Source organism: Manacus vitellinus, unplaced genomic scaffold (genome assembly GCF_001715985.3).
Source record: "Manacus vitellinus isolate BGI_N305 unplaced genomic scaffold, ASM171598v3 scaffold_62_pilon, whole genome shotgun sequence".
In the NCBI taxonomy this organism is placed as follows: domain Eukaryota; kingdom Metazoa; phylum Chordata; class Aves; order Passeriformes; family Pipridae; genus Manacus; species Manacus vitellinus.
In genome coordinates, this window is record NW_021940704.1 from 3303169 (window position 1) to 3329244 (window position 26076).

A 26076-nucleotide genomic window follows, 5' to 3' on the forward strand; every position below is an offset into this window, starting at 1 on the left:
GGCCTCAACACTCACAGAGTCACAGGATATGCTGAGCTGGAAGGGACCCACAAGGATCATCCAGTCCAACCCTCAGCCCTGCACAGGCCGCATCCCGTAAGATGTTCACACCCTTTCCTCCAGGGATCATCCAAACCCTCCTTGGACTTCGTGGCAGCCTTTGGGCTTGTGCCCCTTCCCTGGGAGCCTGGCGTGCCGTCAATCACCCTCTGCGGGTAAGAAACCTTTCTGAGATCCAACCTGGACCTTGCCGACATCAGCGCCAGCCATTTCCTGTGGGTGCTGTCCCTGGTCCCCCCAGAGCAGAGCTCAGTCCCTGCCCCTCCTCTGCCCCTGCCCAGGCAGTTGGAACTGCACTGAGGTCTCCCCTCAGTCTCCTCTTCTCCAGCTGAACACACCAAGTATCCTCATGCTCCTCACGCAACTTCCCCTCAAGGCCCTTCACCATCTTCATTGCCCTCCTCTGAACACTCTCTATTAACTTAATATCTTTCTTATATACTCAGCTTCTTTTGAACAAGGTCTCAACATCTGTGGTGAGAGGTTCAGTCCAAATTCCAGCAGGGTCAGCAACACCACCACGTTACAGGAGTTTAGTAAGTCCCCCATCCCTGGAAGTGTCCAAGGCCAGGTTGGATGGGGCTTGGAGCAACCTGGGATAGTAGAAGGTGTCCAGGGTTGGAAGAAGACGATCTTTAAGGTCCCTTCCAACTCAAACCACTTTGTGGTTCCGTGATTCTAAGTTGCCACCTTTCAGCTGCACTAGAGGTACTGTCTGTGCCCCCCCAAAGGTGGGATGATGTGGCTTCAACCAAACCTAAATGGTTTAATGTAACTTGGATGACCTCACTGCAGGCACCTGATATTTAACCTTCATCCCACCCACTTTTGTGGTGGTGTTGGCTGGTGAAGGTGCAGCATACGCAGGTCAGGGCCAGCTCCAGGCCTAATGCTTCATTATCTTTTTGATAAATTACACTCATTAACTCTACTGTGTTCCTGCAAATTTAAAGCATTACAAAGATGTGGAAAATATGGGCCTAAAAAGCACATTTTCAAGGACTACATTTGACATCTGCAGTTCCCTGTTGCTTTTCAGTGACTGTGAGATGCAGGATGAGGAGGCTCTACCTAAGAGAAGCAACTGAAGCCTTAAATGCACACTTGACTGAGTAAATTATCCACCTCCTCCTCCTCTAGAGACAGGCAGAGATGAAGCACGGAGAGAAGCATGGTCATAGATCTTTATGTAACCAAATTTAACACTCTGATTGGGAAGCAAGATGATTAAGGCTCCAAAAGCACTCTGATGGCCCTGGTTTCCTTCCTATCACAAATGCAGTGGCAGGAGAAGGGATGCTTACAATTAAAACATTACTAATATGTTGTAGTTAAAAAATACACATGGATTGAAGACTCAGCATTAAAATTTGGCTATGACAAAATACGGGGATGTTTAGACCTGGGGTTTTTTACTTTAGGAGGCTGTAAAAGACAGATCAGAACTGATTATGGCTTTCAAACATGGAATTTCTCATGTACACGGGGAGTAATTATAAATGATGGAGAGGTGTCCTGTGAGCAGAGGACAGGATGAGGAGCAGAGCGGGCAGCACTGTAAATCATATTCTGTTACTGACTTTTCCCTATCTGGGAAAATTCCCTTCATCTCCCTTGCACAATGCACAATCCCAGGTCACTTTGGATGTGACTATTCCCGACCTTTCACTAAGACACTAATCTCCTTATGCTTCCACTGGTTCTAAGACTTAAGGCAGTTGCTTTTTTAGCCCTAAGCCTGGCCCAGGTAGTCTGGAATAGCCTGACATGACCGTCTTTCTTCCTACACCTCTTCTGCATCAGTATCCCAGGCACCCCAAAATTCCTGAGCCTCATTACTAACCAGAATAATGAGCACAACAGAAAAGCCAAGAGAAAGGGTAGGTCATTTTTAAATGACTTTTTTTTTTTCTTTGCCGTTAGGACAGTGTATTATATCCCAGAAGGTGAACACAGATGGCTCCCATGACACTGGTAATATTTTCTCTTTAAAAAACCAGAATATCAAACATGCAAACGGAATAATGAAGAGGCACCTGAAGCCATTGGAAGCCCTGTTCACAAGTAACACTTAGTTTGGTACTTGCTGTGACTCTATGGGCGCACTTTTTATAAATAAAAGATCCTAAAATGTGGGGTTTTGTAGTAGTAACACTGACTCCATTACTGCAACAGTGATATGGGGTCTGACAGGATCACTTAGGTCAGGAAGGAATTACAAGGCAAGTGTTTTTGGGATGGCTGCAAAGATCACAAATTCCAGCTGTGCCTGTGGAAATAGCTCCCCAACCCTGACAACCCACAGGAAAAACCAGGAAAACACAGTCTATCTCACATGTTCTCCAGAACAGTGGCTATAACTGCAACAGGAAGAAAGGTGCCCCACTGTCCAACTTGCCATATCATTTTGGGAAAAATCCCAGTACTGAAAACGAGTGAAAATCTGAAATTCTTGAACTATTTCCATCTGTACACCAAGTAGAAAGTGTTCACAGTGACTTGGCAAAAATACTTGTCTGAAAACAGAAAGGGAAGGTTGAGTTAGGGTTGGAAGTTGTTGGCACAGCTGAAAGGAGGCAGGATATTTTGCATTTGTTATCAAACCCAATCTGGAGTGGGCAGCAGCTGTGCCAGCCCAAAGTCAGGAGCTTTGGAAACCAGGATTTCTGTAAGAGTCTTGGAGCAAAGTAGGAGATGACTGAAATTTTACTGGACTGCATGATCTCTTGGAGGACTGATGAAGGTTTCTTCCCACCGCAGTGGTTCTGTGGACGGGACACACTCCTGAGCACCACAAAGAGATACAAAACTGGGAGGGGCTGATGAATCCCTGGAAGGCAGGGAGGCCCTGCAGGGAGACTTGGACAGATCCCAGGGCTGGGAATCACCAACCATGGGAAATTCAACCAGAGGAAGTGCTGGATTCTGCCCCTGGGATGGAGCAATCCCGGATGGACAGACAGACTGGGAATGAGAGGCTGGAAAGCAGTGCCAGGAAAGGGCCCTGGGGATGCTGGTGGGTGGGCAGTTGTTCCTGAGTCAGCAGTGCCCTGGCAGGCAGGAGGGCCAACCCTGTCCTGGGGGCATCAGGGAGGGGATTGTCCCGCTCTGCTCTGCCCTGGGGCGGCCTCACTTCAAGATCTGGGGGCAGTTTGGGCACCACAATATAAGAAAGATATTGAGCCATTAGAGAGCGTCCAAAGGAGGCCACGAGGATGGGGAAGGGTCTGGAGGGGCCATGTGAGGACACTGAGGGCACTTGGTGTGTTCAGCTGGAGAAGAGGAGACTGAGGGGAGACCTCAGTGCAGTTCCAACTGCCTGGGCAGGGGCAGAGGAGGGGCAGGGACTGAGCTCTGCTCTGGGGGGACCAGGGACAGCAGCCAGGGAATGGCTGGAGCTGTGTCAGGGCAGGCTCAGGTTGGATCTCAGGGAAAGGTTCTTCCCCCAGAGGCTGGTTGGGCACTGCCCAGGCTCCCCAGGGCAGTGGGCACAGCCCCAAGGCTGCCAGAGCTCCAGGAGGGTTTGGATGATCCTCTGGGGCACAGGGTGTGACTCTTGGGGATGGGCCTGTGCAGGGCTGAGGGTTGGACTGGATGATCCTTGTGGGTCCCTTCCAGCTCAGCATATCCTGTGAGTCTGTGAAATCAGTTCTGATGGAAAACACCTCAGCCTGTCCTTCCATGGGCAGCACCCACTGGATTGGTACCTCAGAGAGATCCACACAAGGGTGATGGACACACCCTCAGCTGGCACATCACGCAGCCAGCCAAGAGATTCTGCCAATATTTCATTTATTTGGGGAGGGGAGAGAATAAAGTTTGAATAACAGTTCAACTTTTAAGTTTTAGTAAAGCTCATGGAACTCCTGGGACTCTCCCAGCCTAGATCAAGGTCATCTTATCTAGACTTTTTAGTTTTAGACACGAGCTTGCTCTTGTGTTTGTTTAATGTTCCCTGGTGCTGCCAAGGACCAAAGTGATAACCCCTGCTGCAAGGACAAGCAATTTTATTCAGGCAGAATAAATTTAAACACACATAACAGCTCCTGTTACATGCTAATGGTGCCACAGTTTCACTGCTTTATCTTACTCTGTCAACTTGGGGGCTGAATTATGGTTTTAATATCTTGGTCTCTGCTCTGACTATGATTTGTTCTTTGTTGTTTTTCTGATCTGCACTTTGGAGTAACACATTTGTTAGAGACACTTGGGCTGGTCAGAGCAGAGAGAGAAAATTTCCCTCTTACAAATTATGTGTATCTGTGATCTAAACATGTTCAGAATTTGTGAATCTTTCACAACATTTAAGCACAAATTCCTCATAGAATAGAAATACATCTTTACACTTCATTTTTTAATTAAAACCATCAGCACATTCCAGCGTGTGTTTTCCCCACTTACATATTTTCATTGCAACCTTCAATCAAAATGCATCTTCCATCTATTTTTACAACTATTTTGCTTTAAATATTTAACGACAAACACACAAAATGCAACGTTGGCTCAATTTGGCCCTTATTTCATAAACTAGGCCCAAAGGACTACACACATGGATACAGTTTCACACATAAATAAGAATGCAGTGGATCAGAGTCTATATTATTACTATTATTATTCATAACAGAGAGGACTATAAATGTACTTTGCTTTTCAAAATTCAGGAACAATGGAGCAGAGTCTTCTGAGTTATCACAGGAGTCAGCAGGTGTTCTGTGAATGGAGAATTTGAAAGCTCAAGGCCTCAGAGCTGTAAGTGTTCCTTGCTTTGTAAATTGTATAAAGGTAAATAGGTGCAAGAAATTATAATGGAAAATTCCCTTTAATACAGCACAAAGCAGGGCAGATGTAGATATATATATAGTCTTAATGAAGGGAATAAAGCTTGACAAGGAGCTGACAACCAGCCCAAACCTTCAGTGCTTCTGGGTAGGCAGCTTTCCCTACCTGAATTCAGCCTTGGATTGTGCCAATCACCAGGGGTATAAAAGTGGAGATACCAAGTCCAATTGTAATCTACCTGTGGGAAGCTAAATTTATAGGAGTTAAAAAGGAAAATAACTCAGCTTACAAGTTTTTATAGCTCTCTATCTGAAGTTTTTGGAAGCATATTTGGTTCAGGTAACCCAAACTGAAGCATACTTTAATGACACTTCACCCATTAGGATATTAAGAAGATCAGTCCATTTGTTACAGTTGTTTTTAATTCTCTTCTGTGGAGTCATTCTGGTTTTATACTGGTGTAAACACATCACGTTCTATGCTGTTTAATTTCCTAAAAGATTTGGTTGGCCTGTTCCTAATTTTGTGAAGACTTTCACTTCCAGGTGTTTAAATCAGCAATGAAAGAAAAAAAAATATCATCTTAGAATGCAATGGGATCAATTCAAACTATATTTTAACTTTATGACTGTTCATTTTCTTATACTGGCAATTCCCAGTCACCAATCTGAGGCAAGAGAACCTGACATTTTTAACCATCTAAATACCATAGTTTTGAAATAAATATGGGCTCCTGCTTGTTATTGCTTAAGATTCAGCAGAGGATGCACCGTAAATAGGCCTTTAAGGAAACCAAGTCTATTATTCCTGCTAGCTGGGGCAATGACAACCATCAGGAAAGTAAAATTACTGCCATTAAATCAAGAAACTAATTAGAATCAGATCATCACGTTCATTTTCTGCTGGAGACTTGGTCTAGTGGCATGGGATAGAATGATTTACTGCAGAGGACGTGCCAGGGCTGAGCTAAGCCCGTGGTTTTAGTGCATTTTTGATCCTCCAGCTGCCCGAAAGCAGCTCAGGAAGGTTCAGCGGCACTTGTGGAGCTGGTTGGGAAAACACAGATCTGGAAATCTGGCTCATGCCTATGGATGGAGTCAAAAGGAATCAGTCTCTGATCTTACTCCACAGCCCCAGGCAGAGCTGCAGCCTTCAAGTGAATGTATCAAACCCAAAAAGCCTGGGTTTGATTCCCCCTTCCTTTTTCATTATCCAGAGCCCTCCATCTCTAAGCTCTGACAGCAAAGATCAACTTGATATCAAATGGAAAGGATTATGAGCATGGCTATGCCCAAGCACCTACAATAGAGAGGGAATAAATCTCTGTAGTTCACAGAACGAGATATTAACTGCATTTGACAGGATTTGTGAGGTCCTCTGAATGCTGAAAACCCTCTTTCATACACAGACTCTGGAAATCCCCTGGGCATGGCATCACTTAACCTGTCTGCCAAACTCAGTGTCAGCTTCCTGCTGTCAATCTTTTCCCTCTGTGGGTGGTTGAGCAACTCAAACAGGGCATAATTATTTCATAAAGATCTATCAGTAAGCTTATTAAATTTAGGGGGGGATAAAAAAAAGCATAGGACTTTTAAAGTTCTGAGCTTGTGCTTGAGGATGCTGTGAAACGGTGATTCACTGCAAATGAGAACAGAAGCAATTAGGAAATGTTTTCCCTAACAAAGGTGAATAATGAAAAAGATAATGAAGAACAAGATGCATCTTGTCACAGCAAGGATTGAATCCAGGAATCCTGGCTGTCACTCTGTGTGACCTTAAAGGAGTCATTTGCTCTTTATGCCTCTGATTCCCCACCTATGGTGTGGCAGCACTAATCCTTATTTCACCTGTCTTTGGAGAGTAATCAATGTTTTTAATATTCTTCAAAATATTGCAGTGCAAAATGTGTTCCCATACACACATTTAATTGGTTTTTAAGAATATTTTATGCACATGCATACTTGTATGTCTAATAGGAACTTTTCAAAGCCGGAAATAATTGGAGAACAACAAAAAGCCCATCAAAATTTACACGAGGGCCATTATATTAGTGCTACTTCAGAGTTAACAGTTTTACAATGGTGGTTTCTCTATAATCAACACACAGAGGGAATGATAAATTTACTCAATAGCTGCAGCATTATTCAGCTCAGAGTCATGAGGAATGTTCCAGAATGCACAGAGAGGTTTTTCTGGTTGCCTTCAGCTACCCAATGGCTGGAGACACCAGCCATGTTTCAAGATAGTTGTTGTTAAGATAATGACAGCTTGACCAATACGGTGAAAATCACTATTTCAGATTATAGAGGACATTATTTATTGAGATCTGTCTCAGATAGGACATGGAAGTCCTCAACACCTACACACAGAAGCAAGTGGCACAAACTAGATTAGTGTCTATTTTCTGACTTCTCAAACAGTCCCAGAAAATGAAGAAAGAAGTTTTTCTTCCAAAAATACAGTTACCCAAAACAACTCCCCTCCTTACCAGTGAGGAAATGCTCAGAGCAACATTGATGTTCCTTCTTCTGGGACCATGAGATTGCTCAGAAACAAGAGGTGCTCTGAACAAACTACAAAATCACTCCACCTTCTCCAGCAGAAATAATATTCCCCCAATAAAGAATTAGAAGGAAAACAGAAAAAGCCTTGCTAATATGACCTCCGGCATGTGTAGGGCACTTCAATCCTGCAATGACTAGGATTCCAAAAGCTCTCTGAGGAACAAATAAACCCTGTGTTTTTACAACATGATGGGTTAAACACAATGTCAATACGAAAAAGTGCAATTTCAAAATTAAAACATTTTCTGAACTGTCAAAATAACTCATCAGTTTGAAGTAAATTCTGAAAGACTCCCAAAAGAGTCAACTTATTACCAAAGAAAACTGATTAATAAGTCTAGTATTGATCTGGCAAAAGCCTTTACCATTCCCTTTGAAAGCTCTCCCCACAGCAACACACTGGGAATTCAGCAGGATGGCCCCCAGGGAAATCATTAAAGCAAAAATAATAAAAGGAGAGAAGAAAATGAAAGAAATATCAAGCATTGACTCTGCGGGTTTCTGAGTTCTCCTCTTTCACGTGAATTAATGTGATGTTCAGAAAAATAAAAAAACAAGCTGTCCATCTAAGGGAATGCATTATTCCTTGTAAGCACAGGGATAAACCACTGGTCTCCAATATCCAACTATTTAAAGCACCTACAATAACATGGGATGAAGAAAAATTCAAATGAACTGATGCAAATACATCCACAAGGATCCAAAATTAAAAACCCAACACCTTTCTGTGTCCCTCAGAGGAAGATCTGGGAATTTTCCTGTGCTCAGATTACTGTTAAAAGCAGCACTGGATTTATTCAGACCCAAAAGATCAAGACTGTTGGGAAAGATGTGATTTAGAGATTCAGGCCCAGCCTACATGTCTCTGGTGAGGAGTTCAGATGCTTCCATATAAATGGAAATGATCCACGTGAATAGATATTTGATATCGCTGCCTAACGGAACTTCATTGCATTTTCAGATGTTTCCCCACAGGGTTATTGAAATTCTTGCTACTGGAAGGAGAGAGGACTCACCAGGAAACCTGCAGCTTGTTCTGAAAGGCATCAACGTGGGAAGATTAAGATTTGGTCTTTCCCACCCCATTAGGACTCAAGTGAGGAAAGAGATTTATCCAGCTGAAAGCACAAGGCAAAATTAGGAAGGCAGAGTGTAGTCGAGCTAATTGTGGTTTCCTACACCAACCAAAGCATAATTAACAACAGCTGCCTATAAATATACATTTATTTTTTTTCCCCCCTGTCTGAAGTTCCGTGGACACTTTTCCCATTCATCTGCAGAGCTCTGCTCTGCCATGGACACCTGCCAGTCTCCAGCAACTTTAGGCAAAGATCAATCCATTTTCTAATTAGAGGTGTGAATTAAGGGAAGGTAAAATATCCATTGTAAATACAGAAAGCCCCAAACAATGACTTCTTGACATAATCTAATGTCAACTGTTTCCAAAAAAAAAAATGAGGAATGCTAAATAATCAAGTAGCAAGCTGCCAGGGAGGTGTGTAGAGAGAACTGTGAGGAGCTGTGTTATTCTCTGTGTATGTTGATTAGAACTTTAAAGAAAATGTAATGTCTCTCCCAACCCTATTTTCCCATTTATAACCCAGAGCATGAAATCTGCCAGGCTGTATCTTAGATCCTCCCAGATGCTGATCTCACTCAACTTGGGTGCTTGAGAGATAGTCTGCAATGTTACTTTCCTGAGAAGGAAAAGGAACTATATCAGTGCGAGGTGAATCCTTGGGTTAGATAGGTTTAATACACAATGCAGGTTTGGCTGAGCTAAACTTATCCTTCCTTGCAGCTTCCTTCCTTCCTTGCAGCTGACTCCCACTTCCTGTAGAACAGATAATTGCCCCTTCTACTCCCATCCCTCTCTGATCACTACTATGGATGGAAAATGTAAAAGAAATGTTTATCACAAGTGAATTATTTTAATTTCTCATAGCAAACCAGAAGAAAAGCACCAGCCTCAAGCAGCCCACCCTGCAGAAAGCAGCCAACGACTGGATCTTAAAACAACTGTGTAGGCAGAGCTGTTTATTCCACTTTGCTTTCCACTCCATTGTATCAATGCATTTATTTACTCTCTTGCAGCACTGTGGATCTATTTCATTATGTTGGCCAATCTTTCTTTATATTATATTGTGGTAGTTTGGTCTAGGCCTTCCTTGGTGACCAGTTTGTAACCAAGGAAGTGCCCAGATTCACCCAGTATTCCCTACAATTTTTACGTAAGCCGGGCTATAAGAAGAAAGGAGGAAAGACCTTCATTTTCTTTCCTTCCGGTGGCTTGGAGGTGCAGGTTCCCTGCTGTTGAGTCTGTCGTGTTGGGGAGCGAGGCCTGGTAAGGCTTTGTCGACCTTGGGAGACGGAGGTTGCCAGCGGTTGTTCCAGCGCAACTTTCTGTTGTCCCAAGGAGAGTAGTAAGATATTCTTTTGCTAATTCTTTTAGTTGCTAGATCTTGGGCTATTGATCGTGTATATTTGATTTTGTTTTTTTTCCTTTTTTTCCTTTCTCCTCCCCTTTCCCTTTTCCCTTGTGAAATTGTACATATATTTCAACTGTATATAACTGTAATGTAAGTGTAAATATATATATATATATTGCTTTAGCTGTCTCTCTCTTGTTTCGGTTCTCTTGGTTTTTTTTTTCCTCTTCGCCCTTGGTTTGTGGGGGGGGAGTCTTGTGGTGAGGTTTGGGGACTTGGCAGGGAGCCAGCTTCAAACCATATCATATATATATAGATATATAGATGCAGCGCAGAGTTGTCTCTTTCAAGAGAACGAGATTACTGCTGAAATCATGGGCTGCACTTAATCAAATGTGAGAGAAGACTAGATCTGTCCTAAAGATTTCTGCCAAGCTGAGATCTTGGCCAGTCAGTCCAAATACAGCATGAGGTGCTTATGAGGCTAAAACACCTCAGTGATTTCAAGTGCCAGACAACACACCGTGCATCTCCCAGAACTGGAGAATCAGCTTCTCTTGCCAAAAAGAACCTCACCGAAAGAAAAAAACGTGGTAGTGCTAACCTGAAATAGCAATATTAAAGCAAGATCCCAAGGTACAGAAGAGCTGGTTTTATCATGATGGAAATTGTACCTGAAAGTACAGGTAGACTTCATGCCCTGAAATACAAACTTTTTGCCCTTTATTTCCATGAGGTGTCGCATCTGAGAGTGCAGCCACAGTACAGCCAGCACCCCAAGCCAAGGGCACACCCAGCCTCAGCCAGCACCTCCAGCCTAACAACAGCTATATCCCAGGGTTACCAAGGTTGGAAGAGACCTTTAAGGTCATCTAGTCCAACCATCAACCAAGCACCACCACTGTAACCCCTAAACACCTAAACCACATCACCCAGCCCCAGATCCAGATGCCTCTTGAATGCCTCCAGGGATGGTGAATCCATGACCTCCCTGGGTGGCAGAATCTCTCCCTATTCCAATGCCCGACTACTTGAACAATGAAAATTTGGTTTCTAATATCTAATCTGGATTTCCCCTGTCTCAATTAAAGGCCATTCCCTCTTTCCTCTCACTGCAGGCGCAGCAAACAGACCAGACCCCACCTCACCACAACCTCCTGTTTGGGGGGGGGGGCTTGGGGGGGAAGTTGTACAGAGTGATTCTGTTGCTTTGAAGAGAAAGAATTACAGGTGTCTTGAGAGCCATCTGTGTTCATCTTCTGGGATATGATACACTGTCCTAAAGGTAAAAGAGTAATTTAAAAATAACAGTAAAAAAGTAAATTTAAAATTACCTACTGTTTCTCTTGGCTTTTCTGTTCTAATGGCAAAATAGAGCTGCGGCTGACCTGGAGCATAGGATGCTTTTAGCAGAAGTCATTTTAACACTCCATGGCCAGCCCTTTAACCCGTGTTTTTGCAATGATTTCTGATGTTTAATATGTGTAACAGGCATGGCTTGGTGTGGAAGGCCTGGTGGAGGGACTGGGAAACCTCGTGGTGTTCCCATTTAGAGCCTGTTTTGCTCTCCCCCATGCCCAGCCCAGGACAGAGCTGATAGCCATGGGACGTGGGGCTGTCCTGGGCTGGCTGTTGGGCACCAACGCTGTCAGTAAAGTGCTCTTTATCCTGGTTTGTAAGGAGGGTCAGAAATTTTGGAGGTGCCTGGTACCGTTGTTATGACGAGTCTCCTCTTTTCGAGACTAAACCCCCCCAGCTCCCTCAGCCGCTCCTCACCAGCCGAGTGTTTTAGACCCTCCACAAGCCTTATTCCCCTTCTCCGGATACGCTCCAGCGCCTAAATGTCTCTTTTAGAGTGCAGGGTCCAGAGCTGGACGAGGTGCAACTTCCCACCTCCATCTAACCGGGAATGTTTTAAGGCAGGACGGGCCGCCTCGGGGGCGGGGCGGTCCGGATTGCCCGCCCCGTGCCCGCCTCGCCGCTTTCCGGGGCCGCCGCTTCCCGGCTGGGGGAGCCGGGCTGGGTAAGGAGCCGTCCTGGAGGGGGTGAGGAGGGTAGAGCAGCTCCCAGAGCCCGTGAGGGGCCGAGAGGAATGAAGGGGAGCGGGGGAACACAGATGAGGAGTTATCGGACACGGAGTTGCTGGAGCAAATCCAGAGGAGGCCACGGAACTGCTCCGACGGCTGGAGCCGCTTTGCTCTGGAGCCAGGCTGGGAGAGCTGGGAGTGTTCACCGGGAGAAAAGGGCTCTCCAGGGAGACCTGAGAGCCTCTTCCAGGGCCTAAATGGGCTCTAGGAGAGCTGGAGAGGGACTTGGGACAATGGATGGAGGGACAGGACGAGGGGGAATGGCTTCCCACTGCCCTCTGGGCGGGGTTAGATGGGATATTGGGAAGGAATTGGTGGCTGTGACGGTGGGGAGACTGGCCCAGGTTGCCCAGAGAAGCTGTGGCTGCCCCATCCCTGGAAGTGTCCAAGGCCAGGCTGGACAGGGCTTGGAGCAACCTGGGATAGTGGGAGGTGTCTCTGCCCATGGCAGGGATGGGACTGGATGAGCTTTAAGGTCCCTTCCAACGCCCCTGCCATGGGCAGGGGCACCTTCCCATAGACCAGGTTACACAGTGATTACAGCAGATCGAACTTTACAATTGTAAAACTGTTTAAAATTTTCTGAAACCAGTTTTATGTGCTATTTATAAGTATACTTACAGTTTATTACAGTTATCTGCTGCTACTTTGACAAACAGCTGCTTTCACTGTGGAAATGAGCGAATATCAGTTGCATCACATATTATGAAACATTTCTCACTCAGCCAGTCTTATGACTTGCCAAAATTAATTTTCTTGTTCCTTAACCCTCCCCATGCTGCTTGTGCAGCTGCCACCTGGGTCAGCTGGGGGCTGGAGAACTAATTCACTGTGTTTGCAATTCCTATTGTTTTCTTCAGCACACCAGACCTTAATAACCACTGACTCAGTGGTAGTGTGAGGAACAAAAGAACTACTTAGTGTTCATTAATATCTCCAGTTCAAATCAGAACAATTCTTTTCATTTTTGGCACCACGAACAAAAAGGAAACCTCTGGAATTATAGATTTGGGACTACAGCTGAGTTTTGGACATCTAGCCTTGGGAAGGAAGGGCTGAATTTGTTTTAGGGGCACAAAGTCTTTACAGAGTGTGCAGAAAGATTTTGGCAGTAATGGGGCGGGCGAAACAGGCAGCAGAACGTGTTCAGTAGGGAAATGGTCAAAGTCAGCACCTTTAAACCAAAGCTGCCTAAACCCCGAGTACAGGACAGAAAGTGCCTTTTTCTACCTACTATTATCACACTGGGTTCCCATCTCTCTGGGTGGAGGAACTGTGACTGCTGCCAGCATCTTTCCAGAGGGGTGTTGCCCACATATTTAATCTCCTTACTTAATGGGAGTAGGGAAAAAATTGGAGCAAAATTATTTGGGACAAAGCTATTTTGGTCCTTAAGTTCACAGGAAGAAGGGGTATTATTCTGATTTTAAAAAAGGATAAAATAAGTAAGAACAAAGCTTTCAAATAAATCTGTTGCGTGATAGGTTTCTGTCTGAGGCCTGTTTTGTGACTGGAGCTTGTATCTGGAGAACTTTATCTCTTTTTTCTTTAGGAGCTTGGTTCTTCATTTGAGAGCACCAGCTGGCTCATGCTGGTTGTGTTTTCTTTTTCATTTTCTAGAAGAAATCTAGGCAGAAAAAGGAGGTTTTGTATTTTGGAGTGGTGAGAGGCCACAAAATCTGAAAGCAAAAATTTACCATTTAATTTTTTTTTTCCAGAGGACTGATTTTGTCCAAGTGTTTCTGTAATTCACTGCAGGTTTGAAAGGAATGCTGCTCAGGATTCATGGCTAATGCTCGGTGCTGATTGTTACTGTGCACTTACCCTGTGGATCTGAACTTGTGCTTTGAAGGTGTTGCCTTGATCCAGTGGCTGAGTTGTGATTTTATCCCCCTGTTGTGGGAGCTAAACGAGGTGTGAGCTGAGCTGTGACAGCCCTCCATACGTCCCCTGTGCTGTAAGTAATCCTGTCCCTCTCCCTGTGAAATTCAACTTGTTTACTGTTGTTTTTTTCTTGCAGGTAACACTGCAAGAAAAAAAGGGGCAGGGGACTGTCCCTTCAGACAGCTCTGGGAGCCACAAAAAGGGGTGGATGGAGTTGAGCCAGAGTTACAACAGCTCTGCTTTGGACTATTCAGAAGATACCTTTGAGTCCTTCAGTGAGGAGGAGGAGATCAAACCATCTGGCTCCTGCTGTCCCACAGAGGATTTGGAGGGCTCAGATGTGTTGGAAAGCACATCATGGTTGGCAGGCCAAAGTCATGCAGGTATGCAGAGCTTTCCCTCCCAGAGACCTCCTTTCTCAGCTTCCAATCAGTGCTCTGGGGACTTGAATCAGCAAAAATAAACATGCGAAGATTGCACACAGTGTTCCTGCTGTGCAGAGGAACAGATCCTCAGTGTGCTGACCAGATCTGTGCTCCCGGGATTCGCCAACAGCTCCATGTGGAACGATTTGGCCATGGAAGCCCTTCCTTTGTAATCTTGTGGTGCTGAAATTCTGTTGGCATCTTAAAAAAATATTCCGCAAGTTGTCTTGACTGAGTTACCACATCTGAAAAGTAGCTGGGCCATAAAATAAGTTTTCCAAGGGAAAGTTCCAGGATTTGAAATACTGAGGAAGGCTGGATTCCCTATCCAACCTGGCCCTGAGCACTTCCAGGGATGGGGCAGCCTCAGCTTCTCTGGGCAATGAAGAAGCTGCATTAAATGAGGGATAAATCAGCTCTGTTAGGTTTTTTCTTTTCTCTCTGCAGGGTTCTCTGTCATTCTCTTGTGTTCTCCTTTTCTCCAAGTTTGGAGTGGTAAATATTGTGGATACTTAAAGAGATGAATAATCTTTTAATTTAGTTTGGGAGCTTGCAGCATATATAAAACTTTATAGCTTCAAAGATTAGCTACAACACTTTTAATGTATTTTTAAAGGTAGTGTAAACAAGATTTATTTTGATGTCTGTTGGCTGTTAGTTTTGTGATCTGATTCTATTCAGTTCAGCTTGGTCAGCTGACATATACCAATATATAATGTTAATTATATATTATAATTATATATATTTTATATATTGTAATTATATATTATATAATAGATAATGTTAAATATAGTTACTGTGGTTTCATATTGGGAAGCTGTTTCTTTTCCTACTATAGACAAGTCCAGTAGAGATGTTCTTCCTATCCCTCATCCATCCAACATTTTACTTGAGGTTTTTTTCACTCTACAGTAAGAACTGGCACCATTATCATTAGGAATCCTTTAAAAATACTGTTTAAGCCTGAAATGCCACCCATGGAGGCCAAACTTTGCTGTCAAATACATATTCCTGTTTATTGTAGCACAGAATTCAGCATTGGAGATCAGTGCTTCAAAAATCTGAATAAAGAGGTGATCATTGTCTTGGTATCAATTCATGATACATCCCTAAAATTGAACAGTGTCTGATTTGTGTTTTTTGCTTAAAATTTTTGTAGTTTTACAAATGATATGTTTTAATCCCTAGTTTTTTTTCCTGGAAATATAACAAGATTCTTTAAATTATTCCATGTCTAACGATTGAAATCCTTATTTCTGACATCAAGGAACACATGCTAGGAGCAATCCTTACTGTGTGCATAGGGGTTTCTTTAGTAAGTGTTACCACTTTTTATCTTTACAAGATTAATATTTCATAAAATAACAGAGTCTTCTGAATGCTCTCAGTTAAATGAGAAACTGGGGAATAATTCACAGAATTTTTGGGGGGAATTGATTGCTTTCTGTGGTATATATTTTCCTGAGAGCAGCATATATAAATAATAAAACCCACAGAAAGCCTGTCATGTTGCTGCTCCCATAGGGACACATTATTTCCTTGTCTAAGCCTGTGGAATTTGCTGTCAGAACCCTGAAAACAGAACAGAGAAAGGAGATGCTCCCTGTTTTGAATTGGGGCCATACCATGTGCACCTTGCTGTCACTGGTAGGGACTTCTCAGATCTTCTAAGTGTTTTGTCCTTTCCCAGCTCTTTGCTTTCACATCTTTGTGGTTTCCTTAGTTCCTGCAGAACTGGAGTTCCCAGAATCACAGAATATTCTGGGTTGGAAGAGACCCACAAGGATCATCGAGTCCAACTGGAACAAGCTGGAGAACAGGGAGCTGATACAGAATTTTTATTTCCCTTGTGCCACCTTATTTTCCACTTGGATCAATACCCTGAGACAGTTCAGCTGAGCTCCTAAGAGTGTGTGACCACAAGACGAAGAGCTGGAAATGACTGATGGGGCTGAAGGAGGGAGGAGGGAGATGAGATTAGTGTAACATTACAGATCAAATTGAACGTGTGAACAGGCTCCCATTTTCTCAGTGAATCCTGGTTCAGTGGGGTGATTAGGAATGAGTAGTGGAAGGTATTTTATGGCACAGAAGCTTGTTTAGCTGAAATCTCTGATCTCATCTGTGTATTCCTGTGGCTTGGGGTTTCTTTTCCCTCACCAGGGCAAACTGGCACATTCAAGTGGAGCATTGTTTGCTTTTCTGCAGTCCTGCTTACCTCACAAGGTGTGTTCAAAGTTGCCTTTTTTCATTGCAGAGGAGCAATCTGAAGGAGTGGATTCTGCAGCTCTGGAAAGAGTTGCCATAGGAAAATGGATTGATGCCATGGGAAGATGGAGAGATCTGAAAAATAAAGAAGCTGAGGTTAAACAGGACAACTCTGTCAGGAAAACTCATGGTGGTGAGTTCAGTTACTTCAGTAGAGGTTGTAATCATTTCTTTTGAGAGGGGATGTAAACTTTTAACTAGACTTAAATTTTATATGCAGGCTGTTAAGCTGGATAATTAGCCAGGTAATTAAATACAAAGTTTCTGTTTTAGGCTTTCTTGCCAAGCAGTTTTGCCTCCCATACACGCATGGCTTTGATGCTCCTGATATAGTGACATTATCCTAGTGATGCATTATCACAGAATCTGGATAAACACATTAAAAAAATGTATCCACATTTTAAGTTTAACTGTAATCCTCAATTTTTACTGGATTGTTAAGTTTTTTTTTCTCTCCAGCTTTCTCTTTCAGCTCCAGTACCAGTACAGGTATTAGGAGTGTGGAGTTTTTCCCTCCAAAATAAACGTGACTTTGGAATTTATTGTGTGAGATGTTTTTCCCCTGTGTGCTGGTTTAAAAGTAAACTGGCAGGAGAAATGAACCCAGCTCAAGAGAGATTATAAGTCAGAGTTACAATTTAAAAAAAATAATACAATAAATACAATTATACGGACAAACAATTGGTTTTAACCCACAAAACCCAGATGTATAACCCAGGACCCTGGGGCACGAACAGAGTGGTGTTTGTTGGCCCCTGCATCCAAAGGAAAAGGAAAGGAGAACCTGTTGGTGAGAATGGTGATCGCAGTCTGGTTGAGAATGGTGGTTGCAGTCTGCTCGAAGTTCTGATCCTCCTCTGGATCCGATGAGTGGTACCAGAAGTCCCAAGACCCCAAGAGTATATACTCAGGTTCCAGTGGGAATGCCCAGTACCTCCCCCAGGGCGGGGAGTTCCACAATGGGTGACCATGAGTGGTGAGATATTTTTGGAATCCTTGGTAGCCCATTAGCAGACATGACCCCTCAGGCTGGGTGTGGAGGTGCTAAAGACTCCCCAGAGGGGAGTTATCACACCTGAGTCATTGGTGTGAGGACAGGAACATCCTCCTATCTCACAGGCTTCCTGACACTCAGCTTATAGCCTGAGGGGTCAGGTGTGCTCTGGGCAGCTGCTGCAAATGGTCTATTGTTAACAGTTCCTGGGAAATGACATGGAGGGTGTAGAATACACAGTTTGGGTTACACCCACACAGTGATGAACTAGTCCCAGCTGCTCTAACTAGGACACCCTGTTAACCAGCTTTATGGATTATTGAATTACCTGTTTGCCCTGTTTTAATTCCTTTCCCAAGCTGAGGGAGGCAGCAGGGCACCAATTTTGGCAAGAACAATGGAGCAGCTTTAACCACCACAATGATGGAGAGTGTGGAGGAGGAGGAGAGGGGAAGGAAGGAAGGAAGAGGATGTGTTTCCATGTACTGGTTACACAAGCAACTGTGAGAACAGATGGTGGGGTGCAAGTCCTGCTAAAGTCTCTCTCAAAAGTGTGTCAGAGGTGCTATTTTTAATTAAAAAAAAAAAAGAGCAAGAAAGCTGGAATTGAGCAGAAAATTAGTGGAAGCAGACAGGGAGTCTTCCTCAGTCTGTGTGTTCATGGGAAGTGAACTTGTAGGTCACTTGTAAGACTGATTAACCAGGAGATCCTCCTGCCTAGGCACTTTGTGGCACAAACATCCTCAAACCATCCTAGAAAACAGGAGCTAAGGTCATTTCTAGGCTGTTCTTAATTGTTGAGCAGTGGTGAGTCAAAGCTGTGAGTTCCTGACTCATCTTCTGCATTTATCCTTGTGTTCCTGCTTTCTCAAGGCTACCAAGCAGGCTTTTAGTAGAGCAGCTCATCTGTAGAAGAGAGGCTTCTCCTGGCCAGCTCCTCAGAGATGATATTCCTAAAATACCTCAGAATCCTGTGGCTGATTCACGGAGAAATTAAAAGGGACCCGAGGAGTTCCAGAGTCACTGAGTGAGAAACCACAGTTTGAGGTTGAGGATGTTTTCCATCTCTACTTTCCCTTGAAAGTTGCACTTGGAAGATTTTACTCATAGGATCACTTCCAGATTTTTGTAGTTCTGCACAAGAGAATGTTCTGCCTTTGGTGTATGGATGTTGATGGGTAAGGAGAGGCCTTGAGCAGTTCTGTTCCATTCTCTAGTGCTGATTTATGAAGGCGTGTGTTGTCTTCTGCCTGTGCTGTCCCTTGTCATTGTTACACCAGTGCTCCCAACCACCATCAATATGAAGAGCACAAAATATGCTTCATGCTTATCCATGTTACCCCCAAATTCATCAGTATCAACGATACTTTAGCCATGGACTACATTTATTGCAGAATATTAACATACAAATAAAGTAAAGCACAGCAGCTTTTGCACACTGACATCTAGAACTACCTCCTTCTCTTTGACTTAATCATTCAGTGTGCAGGAGCTCCCAAGCCTTATACTATTTTAACAACTTGGAGATTTTTAAACAAAAATATAATAGAAGATGAGCTCACTAGAACTAGATTTGCTGCACAGTGAGTCCCCTCAGTACACTCAGCAAAGTGAATTATGTGTACACTGAGCATGCAGGGTACTTCTGAATTTGTCTTCATTGTAATAAACCCTTTTTTTCTTATCTTCCTAATAGGGAGGGAAAAAAAAGTTCTAGTGTACCTATGGAAATGTCCAGGAATGTGATTCTTATTTTTTCCTAGTTTTCTCTGTGGGCTGAAAGAAGAAAAAGCTGAATGCTGGCCTTAGGAGAAGGGAGAAATTTTTGTCATAGTTCTCTTTCTATCCTCTTCTCTGTCCCTCTTCCACCAGAGTTATTAGGCTAAATGCATCAGAACATGACTCTAAATCCCCAATTCCATATAGATTATTTCAAAAATCACTACTCATCTTTAAAATTTACTCAGCAAACTGCAATTCTTCAACTTGGATCTATCTGAAAATTCAAGGGGGGCTTTTTAACCCTGTGAGTGGTGCTGTGCTCACAAGTTTGATTTCACCTTTGTAACATGCCTACATTAAATGCATTGCTTGTATATTTTCCACTGCACTATTGCTGTCAAAAGTGGGAGAGCTTGAGCTGGTAATGTGTGTTATTTGGAGGCAAAGAAATGTTTGTGGCTCAGATACAGTTCGCTCAGATACAGTTCAGTCACTCAATCGTTATTGTTACTTTGATAGTGGTGTCAAGCTAAAAGTAAAAAACGCCCTGAGATTCCAGACTTGTCTTCTGATTCTGTAGTTAAGTAGAATTAATGTAGGCTGGATGTGGAAATTCCAACCAGCAACACCTAAATGTAAACCCTGCTCTGGAGCCAGGCTGTGAGAGCTGGGGGTGTTCACCGGGAGAAGAGAAGGCTCCAGGGAGACCTGGGCCTAAAGGGGCTCCAGGAGAGCTGGAGAGGGACTGGGGACAATGGATGGAGGGACAGGACAAGGGGGAATGGCTTCCCACTGCCCTCTGGGCAGGGTTAGATGGGATATTGGGAAGGAATTCCTGGCTGTGAGGGTGGGGAGGCCCTGGCACAGGCTGCCCAGAGAAACTGTGGCTGCCCCTGGATCCCTGGAAGTGTCCAAGGCCAGGTCGGAGCAACCTGGGCTAGTGGAAGGTGTCCCTGTTCATGGCAGGGGGTGGGACTGGATGATCCTTGATGTCCCTTCCAACCCAAACCGTTCCATGATACTACAATGATTCACTGTGCTGGAGGAGTTTAATTTGCTTTAAATTCATATTCGTGATAAATAACCTGATAGTTCAGCCTGGTAGGTCAGTTATATGTTGCCTGCAGGGATCTTTCACAAACTGTTTGCTGTCAGCATGTTACCCTGACCTGCTGCACTCAGTTGTACAAATCACTTTAGGTAATCATGAAGATCTTGAGATGCAGAGGGAAAATCTTTCTCGAGAGTAGTTACCAGTTGCTGCCTTTCACAATGATCTCATTTTCCTTTTTTTCTTCTTAAAATAGAGTATCAGCAGAGCATAATAATAACAAAATGCCTGCCAATTTTCCTATTAAAGTTAGTTTCAAAGGGAAAGGAAACTGAGGAAAGACTGAGGAAAAACTCCCGCCCCTCACAGATTTAAAATGTCACAGAAAGCAAAATTTACGTAGGTCACTTAGTTACAAAGTTCCCAGCAGGGTTTGGGATCTAGACATATGGATTAATTTATCTCTAGTGGTACACACCAAGGCTTTTTGTCATCAGAGCAGCTTCTTGGGCCACTATGGGGCTTTACTTCCTAAATATTCCATGTTTCATGACCTTCCTGCTGCGTGAGATGTGGCTCTGACTCGATGCCTGTCCTGGTGGCACTTCTGCTGCTCCTGTCACCTCTTCTGCATCATCCCTCCTTCAGTCACTATCACTCATTTAATCATTATTGTTACTGCGATTGTTGTGTCAAGTTAAAAATAAAAAAGACCTTGAGATTCCAGACCTGTCTTCTGATTCTGTAAGTAAGTAAGAATTAATGTGGTCTGGATGTGGAAATTCCAGCCAGAAATGGAAACCCTGCTTGTAAAACGTTCATTAATGCCTTGATGGAATTGGGAAAGAAGGAGTTTCTTCCAAAAGCCATGGATTCTGCGGGGATCTTCCCTTTGTCTTCTCACTGCTGTTGCTGCAAAGTGAAGAAGGTGTGGGGAGCACTGGATTTGGGGCAGCCAAGCAGTAGGAAAGTCTTCTTGTGGAGCAGTAATTGGCACTGCAGGGATTCTCTGTGGGCACAGGGCAGGGACATTTAAATCTGCCACCCCAAATGGAGAAGGATCTGGGATGGAAAGGAGGGAATATGTGAGAGATACCAGAAATAAAACAAACCAGTGCAGAGCTGAAGGACAAGTAAATCTTCTCCACCTGGGAAAAAATTGGAAACTGGAGTCAGTGTGCAGAGAAAAGACAAAACTTTCCCCAATTTAACTGTGTGCTGACTTTTCTCATAGTTTTTTTTTTGTTCTTGTTTCAGAAAAATTATAGTCCTTGATAATTTTTATTCTCTCTGAGATTACTTTTAAATGGGAATCAATATTAAAAAGTAACTTCAGAAACGAGTCGTGCAGTGTGGTTTAAAACTTGCTGTTCTCTTTGCTGGTGTTTTTTCTGATGTCTGTAGGTGCAGATGAGCAAAGGGGTGGGTGTGTGGCAGCACAGAATTCATGCATTATTAGAAACCAATTCTTAATAAAAATGCACTTCTGTATGTCAGGAGAACCTTAAGTGAATTAATTAGGCTGGTATTAAATTGTCACAGCCTCCAGGGGTTTTACTTATGGATTTGAGTACTTAAATGCTTTTGTTCTGGGTTTTCCCCTCCCATAGTGGTAACTTTTAAATTTTTTTAATTAATTCTCTGCACGGCATAAATGAACATGCCCCTGTTTTTCAGTGTGTAATTAAACCCAGAATTGGCACATGATTTGCACTGTCCGCATTGTAATAGTAAGGAAAGTCACCTGCTGACTGAAATGGTGGTTTCCACTCAAATGTTTATGATCCTACAAAGCAAATTTGTTTTCATTAAATTGCATTTTAAGGTATTGCTTATTCTGATTCATCTGTCTATAAATCGTCACCATGTCTTTGTCTACAGTCAGTTAGATACATCATCTTCTAAGGAGGAATAAACTGCTCTGTGGTGTCTGATTCTGAACTGGTAGTTGTACTTAAATGACTTAAATGTACTTAATTTTCCATGTTGTCCATGAAACAAAACTCCTGCTTTGCTTCATTTTAACTATGGATCCCCTTATCCTTTATAAACATCAGCTGCATTTCTGAAGAGATGCCGAGTTCCCTTGCAGAATTCCACAGCTCTGTCTTGTCTCCTCAAGACTAAATTCATGCCGGTGCATTTAGGGGAAGTTTTCCATTCCTGCTTTTTTAAGAGTGTGTGTTGTGGTTATGCCAAGGTGTCCCATGGCATTGGAATATCCCATGGCAATGGTTGTCAGACAAGCACCAGGAAACCTGCAGTGCCTGGCTAGGAGAAATAAAACCAAATTTAAACCTGACAAGGAGTAAAACAATGTGGAGGGATTGTTTAAATTCCGTAATCAGGCCATGTACAGCTGCACAGCATCATTCCATGCCGATGCCCATGAAATACTGTATTGATTGTGGTTTAAGCCTGTGGAAAATCCCCCACAAAGCACTGAATAAAGTTGTAAATCCATCCCAACCCACCCACCTGAAGGATAATCTCAATTTTATTTATTTTTACATGCCACTGGGAAGGATAATAGAAGATGAGAGAGGGGAAGATGTTTTTTAAACAAGATCTTATAAAGAACAATTTTTGAAGCTTTAGGAGAAAGTATTCTCTGATGGAATTGCCCTTCTCCAAAAAAAGAAGTGCCTGCCTGAGGTTGTAGAATCTATTTGAGATGTTTCCAGAGTGACTTCCACAGCCACTGCCTCTAATTTTTGTTATGAATTGCTCCTTAGAGGAGCCCTCTTGAAGTGTTAATTCATTTTGGTTTAGCAACCTGCAGTTTCAGGTAGGAAGAAGCTAAATCTGTATGAGGCAGTTATTGAAAGACAGGTTACTTAATGTCATAGTATTTAACTACTGATATTTAATCTCTATCATTAGTAGCCTCATTCTTTCAGGTTCTTTTCTGTTCCCGTATTTGGAGCTTGTTCATAGAGACATTTATTGTGCAAGTTCCTGCAGTTCTTATCCGGATTTTATATTTATTTTTATTTTATATGTATATATAATTTAGAAAAATATATTATATAACATACAAAAATATAATATATAAAACATATTATATAATATCTAAAATATATATATATAATATATAAATATATATTATGTATAAAAAAATCTCCTTATACCACCTAAGGAGTCTTTCTGCTGTGCCTTTTGCAACTGGACGTGCCTATCTCGTACTGGCCTTATTAGCCTTTTTAGCATGCTTGTAACAAACGTGGGTAGAGCCCTCCCCAAATCTTCGTTCGCGAAGCCCAGCCATGATGATGATAAAAAAATCCATCCTAACCCACCCATCTGAAGTATAATCTCGATTTCATTTATTTTTGCATGCCACAGGGAAGGATAAGACAAGATGAAAGAGGAAAAGATTTTTTTTAAACATTATATGTATATAAATAGAAATATATATTAATATAAAATAATATATAAATATACATTAAATAAATATATAAAAATATAAATAATATATAAGCTATTCTATATTGGTTTTATACTATATAATAAATATTTTATTATTCATATCTATTATATAGCTAATGTTTATATATCTAATATTTTTATATGTATTTATTTTATATCTATAAAGGAATAGAGAGAGAGAGATAGATATATAGATAGATAGATATAGATAGATAGATATAGGAAGGAATATCTATCTATATATAGATACATAGATATATAGATATATAGATATATAGATATATAGATATATAGATATATAGATATATAGATATAGGAAGGAATTCTTCTCTTTCCTTGATACAGGAATTGATGGGTTTGTTTTATTGACTTATGCCTGACAGAAATTCTTGAATTATTTGATGGAGAACTGGATGCTCTCAGGTCTTTTTGCACCAGGAAGATAAATGGGATGAACCAGCAGCTGAGCCCTGAGCAGGGAAACACGGGCAAGGCAAGGAAGCTGCAGGATGGAGTCCCAGCAGTGAAAACTGGGACAGGAGATGGGAACTGCATTGTTCCTGGTCAGCTGATGAACAGAATCCTCCTGGAAAACACCAGAGAGACTGTTAAACAGGTGAAAGCCAGGGAGATTTTGGCTAAAGCACTGGATAATAAAGCCATACCATGAGGATCAAATCAAACAGAGCTTAGTGATGCCTCACTCAGGCCTCTGAAAGAGCTTCTGGGTTGATACCCCAGCATTGATCTGTCTCCTTTCTTAGACACTCCTGCTAGTAAAGAATCAAATCATCATCAAAAACTGGCTGCTGATAAAGTAATGCTTTGTGTGACTGAGCCAGGCTGGGATCATCAGTTATTGCACACCCAGTAAGCCCTGGATCAGCAGAAGAAAAAGCCTTTTTTGCTGGTTATGTTGGTACTAGTTATTTATCAAATTATTCTGCATATTATTTGCTGTGAAGTCTTTGTGATTCCAGGATTAGAAGTATTCCAAAGGCAACCCCTCTGCTCCCAGCTTTCTTAGGTATTAGGCAATATTGAAGAATTAAAGCAAGCCCAACAAAATCTTGGTGACCTTAGTCCGTTGATTAAGAAACATCTGTATCACCTTTGCCCAATTCCAAGTGCTTTTCTTTTTCACCAGCCCAGCGGGTTTTCCCACCACAGGATGGGCTTTTTGCCACAGCTCCTCCCCTCCCTCTGTAAAAGTAATTAAAGTAATACTTTATGAGGTATTTAAAGTAATACTTTAAATTCAGTTTTGGTGTGAAAAGTATTTCTGTTTAAATCTGTCTGTTTAAATTATTTTGAGATTTCAACCATCTGCATTTTTTCACTGTATTAACGTTAACTCACCTTCCAAACTTTGTAGAATTTTTACTTCCTCTTTATTTGTCTTATATTAGAAAATATATTTTCTAAATATATTTGGTTTATATTAGAAAATATATATTTTCTAAGAAAAGTAACTGCTCTGTTTGCTTCTGTCTTTACCTCCACACACATTTTTATGCAGAGAAGAAGTCAAGGAAGAAGAGGATAGAGAGGCTTGAGATGTGACTTACCAGGATTATTCCGCTGCTTTTGGAGCAACTTATTGTGTTTATGTAGCTAGATGGAATCAGTGTCAATGAAATCAGATAAAACTATTGATATTTCACAAAAGCACAAACACTGGGGTTCGTGTAATGCCGTTAAATACTCTTCAGTTTTCATGGTGGATGAACTAACACAGGAGTTACTGAGTAGAACTGGTTATCTCCCAAAGAGAACTGTAGGATTTTGTTTGTATTCTGCCTCAGAGCTGCATATTTGAACTAATTGCTTCAGAGTTTATTTGCCTCTTAGAATTTGTGAAGAGAATCACAACCTCTGTGGTTGGCGTTGGAGGCCTTGTGAACACTGCCAGCATAGGGACAAGCACGTCGAGATGGTGGAGTTATTGCTGACTATGAAAGAATTTGCCTAAAAAGCCAGTTTTTGTCTTTAGACAGTCCCTCTAGCTGTATTTTTATTGATTATTCTTAAGGAGTGGCCATCTCACTGGGACAGACATTGCTCATTGCACCAAAGTCTCCTCTTCCAGGTGACAGAAACTCAAATCCACGAGGCTTCATCATGCCCCGACTGCCAGAAGAAGGAGGCAGAGCTGGCGAGGATTGCCTTTGTCAGGCAAAAAAAGGCTCTGATGGAAGGTGCTTTAATCCAAGAGAAACTGGAAGAACAGATTTACTCCAGAGTAAGCAAATATTGTAAAAAAATTTTGTTAAATAATGTTTTTTTAGCATTCTGTAGGTACTGCAACTAAAGGATCTGTAAGGCAGATTTCCCCCTGATTGATGGCAGTGAGATCAGAGTGACCTGAATGCAGTGCAAGTCAA

The 26076-nt window shown here is 42.4% G+C and overlaps 1 protein-coding gene across 1 annotated transcript in view; it reads left to right on the plus strand.

The window, feature by feature from the left end:
- Nucleotides 1-26076, plus strand: part of CUNH8orf48 (chromosome unknown C8orf48 homolog) — a 42281-nt gene that overhangs the window by 12129 nt on the left and 4076 nt on the right. The window contains exons 2-5 of the mRNA XM_018083242.1: nucleotides 13940-14186; nucleotides 16486-16629; nucleotides 24076-24308; nucleotides 25782-25934. Coding sequence (XP_017938731.1) covers nucleotides 13940-14186; nucleotides 16486-16629; nucleotides 24076-24308; nucleotides 25782-25934 — 777 coding nt within the window. The remainder of the gene's footprint in view (nucleotides 1-13939; nucleotides 14187-16485; nucleotides 16630-24075; nucleotides 24309-25781; nucleotides 25935-26076) is intronic.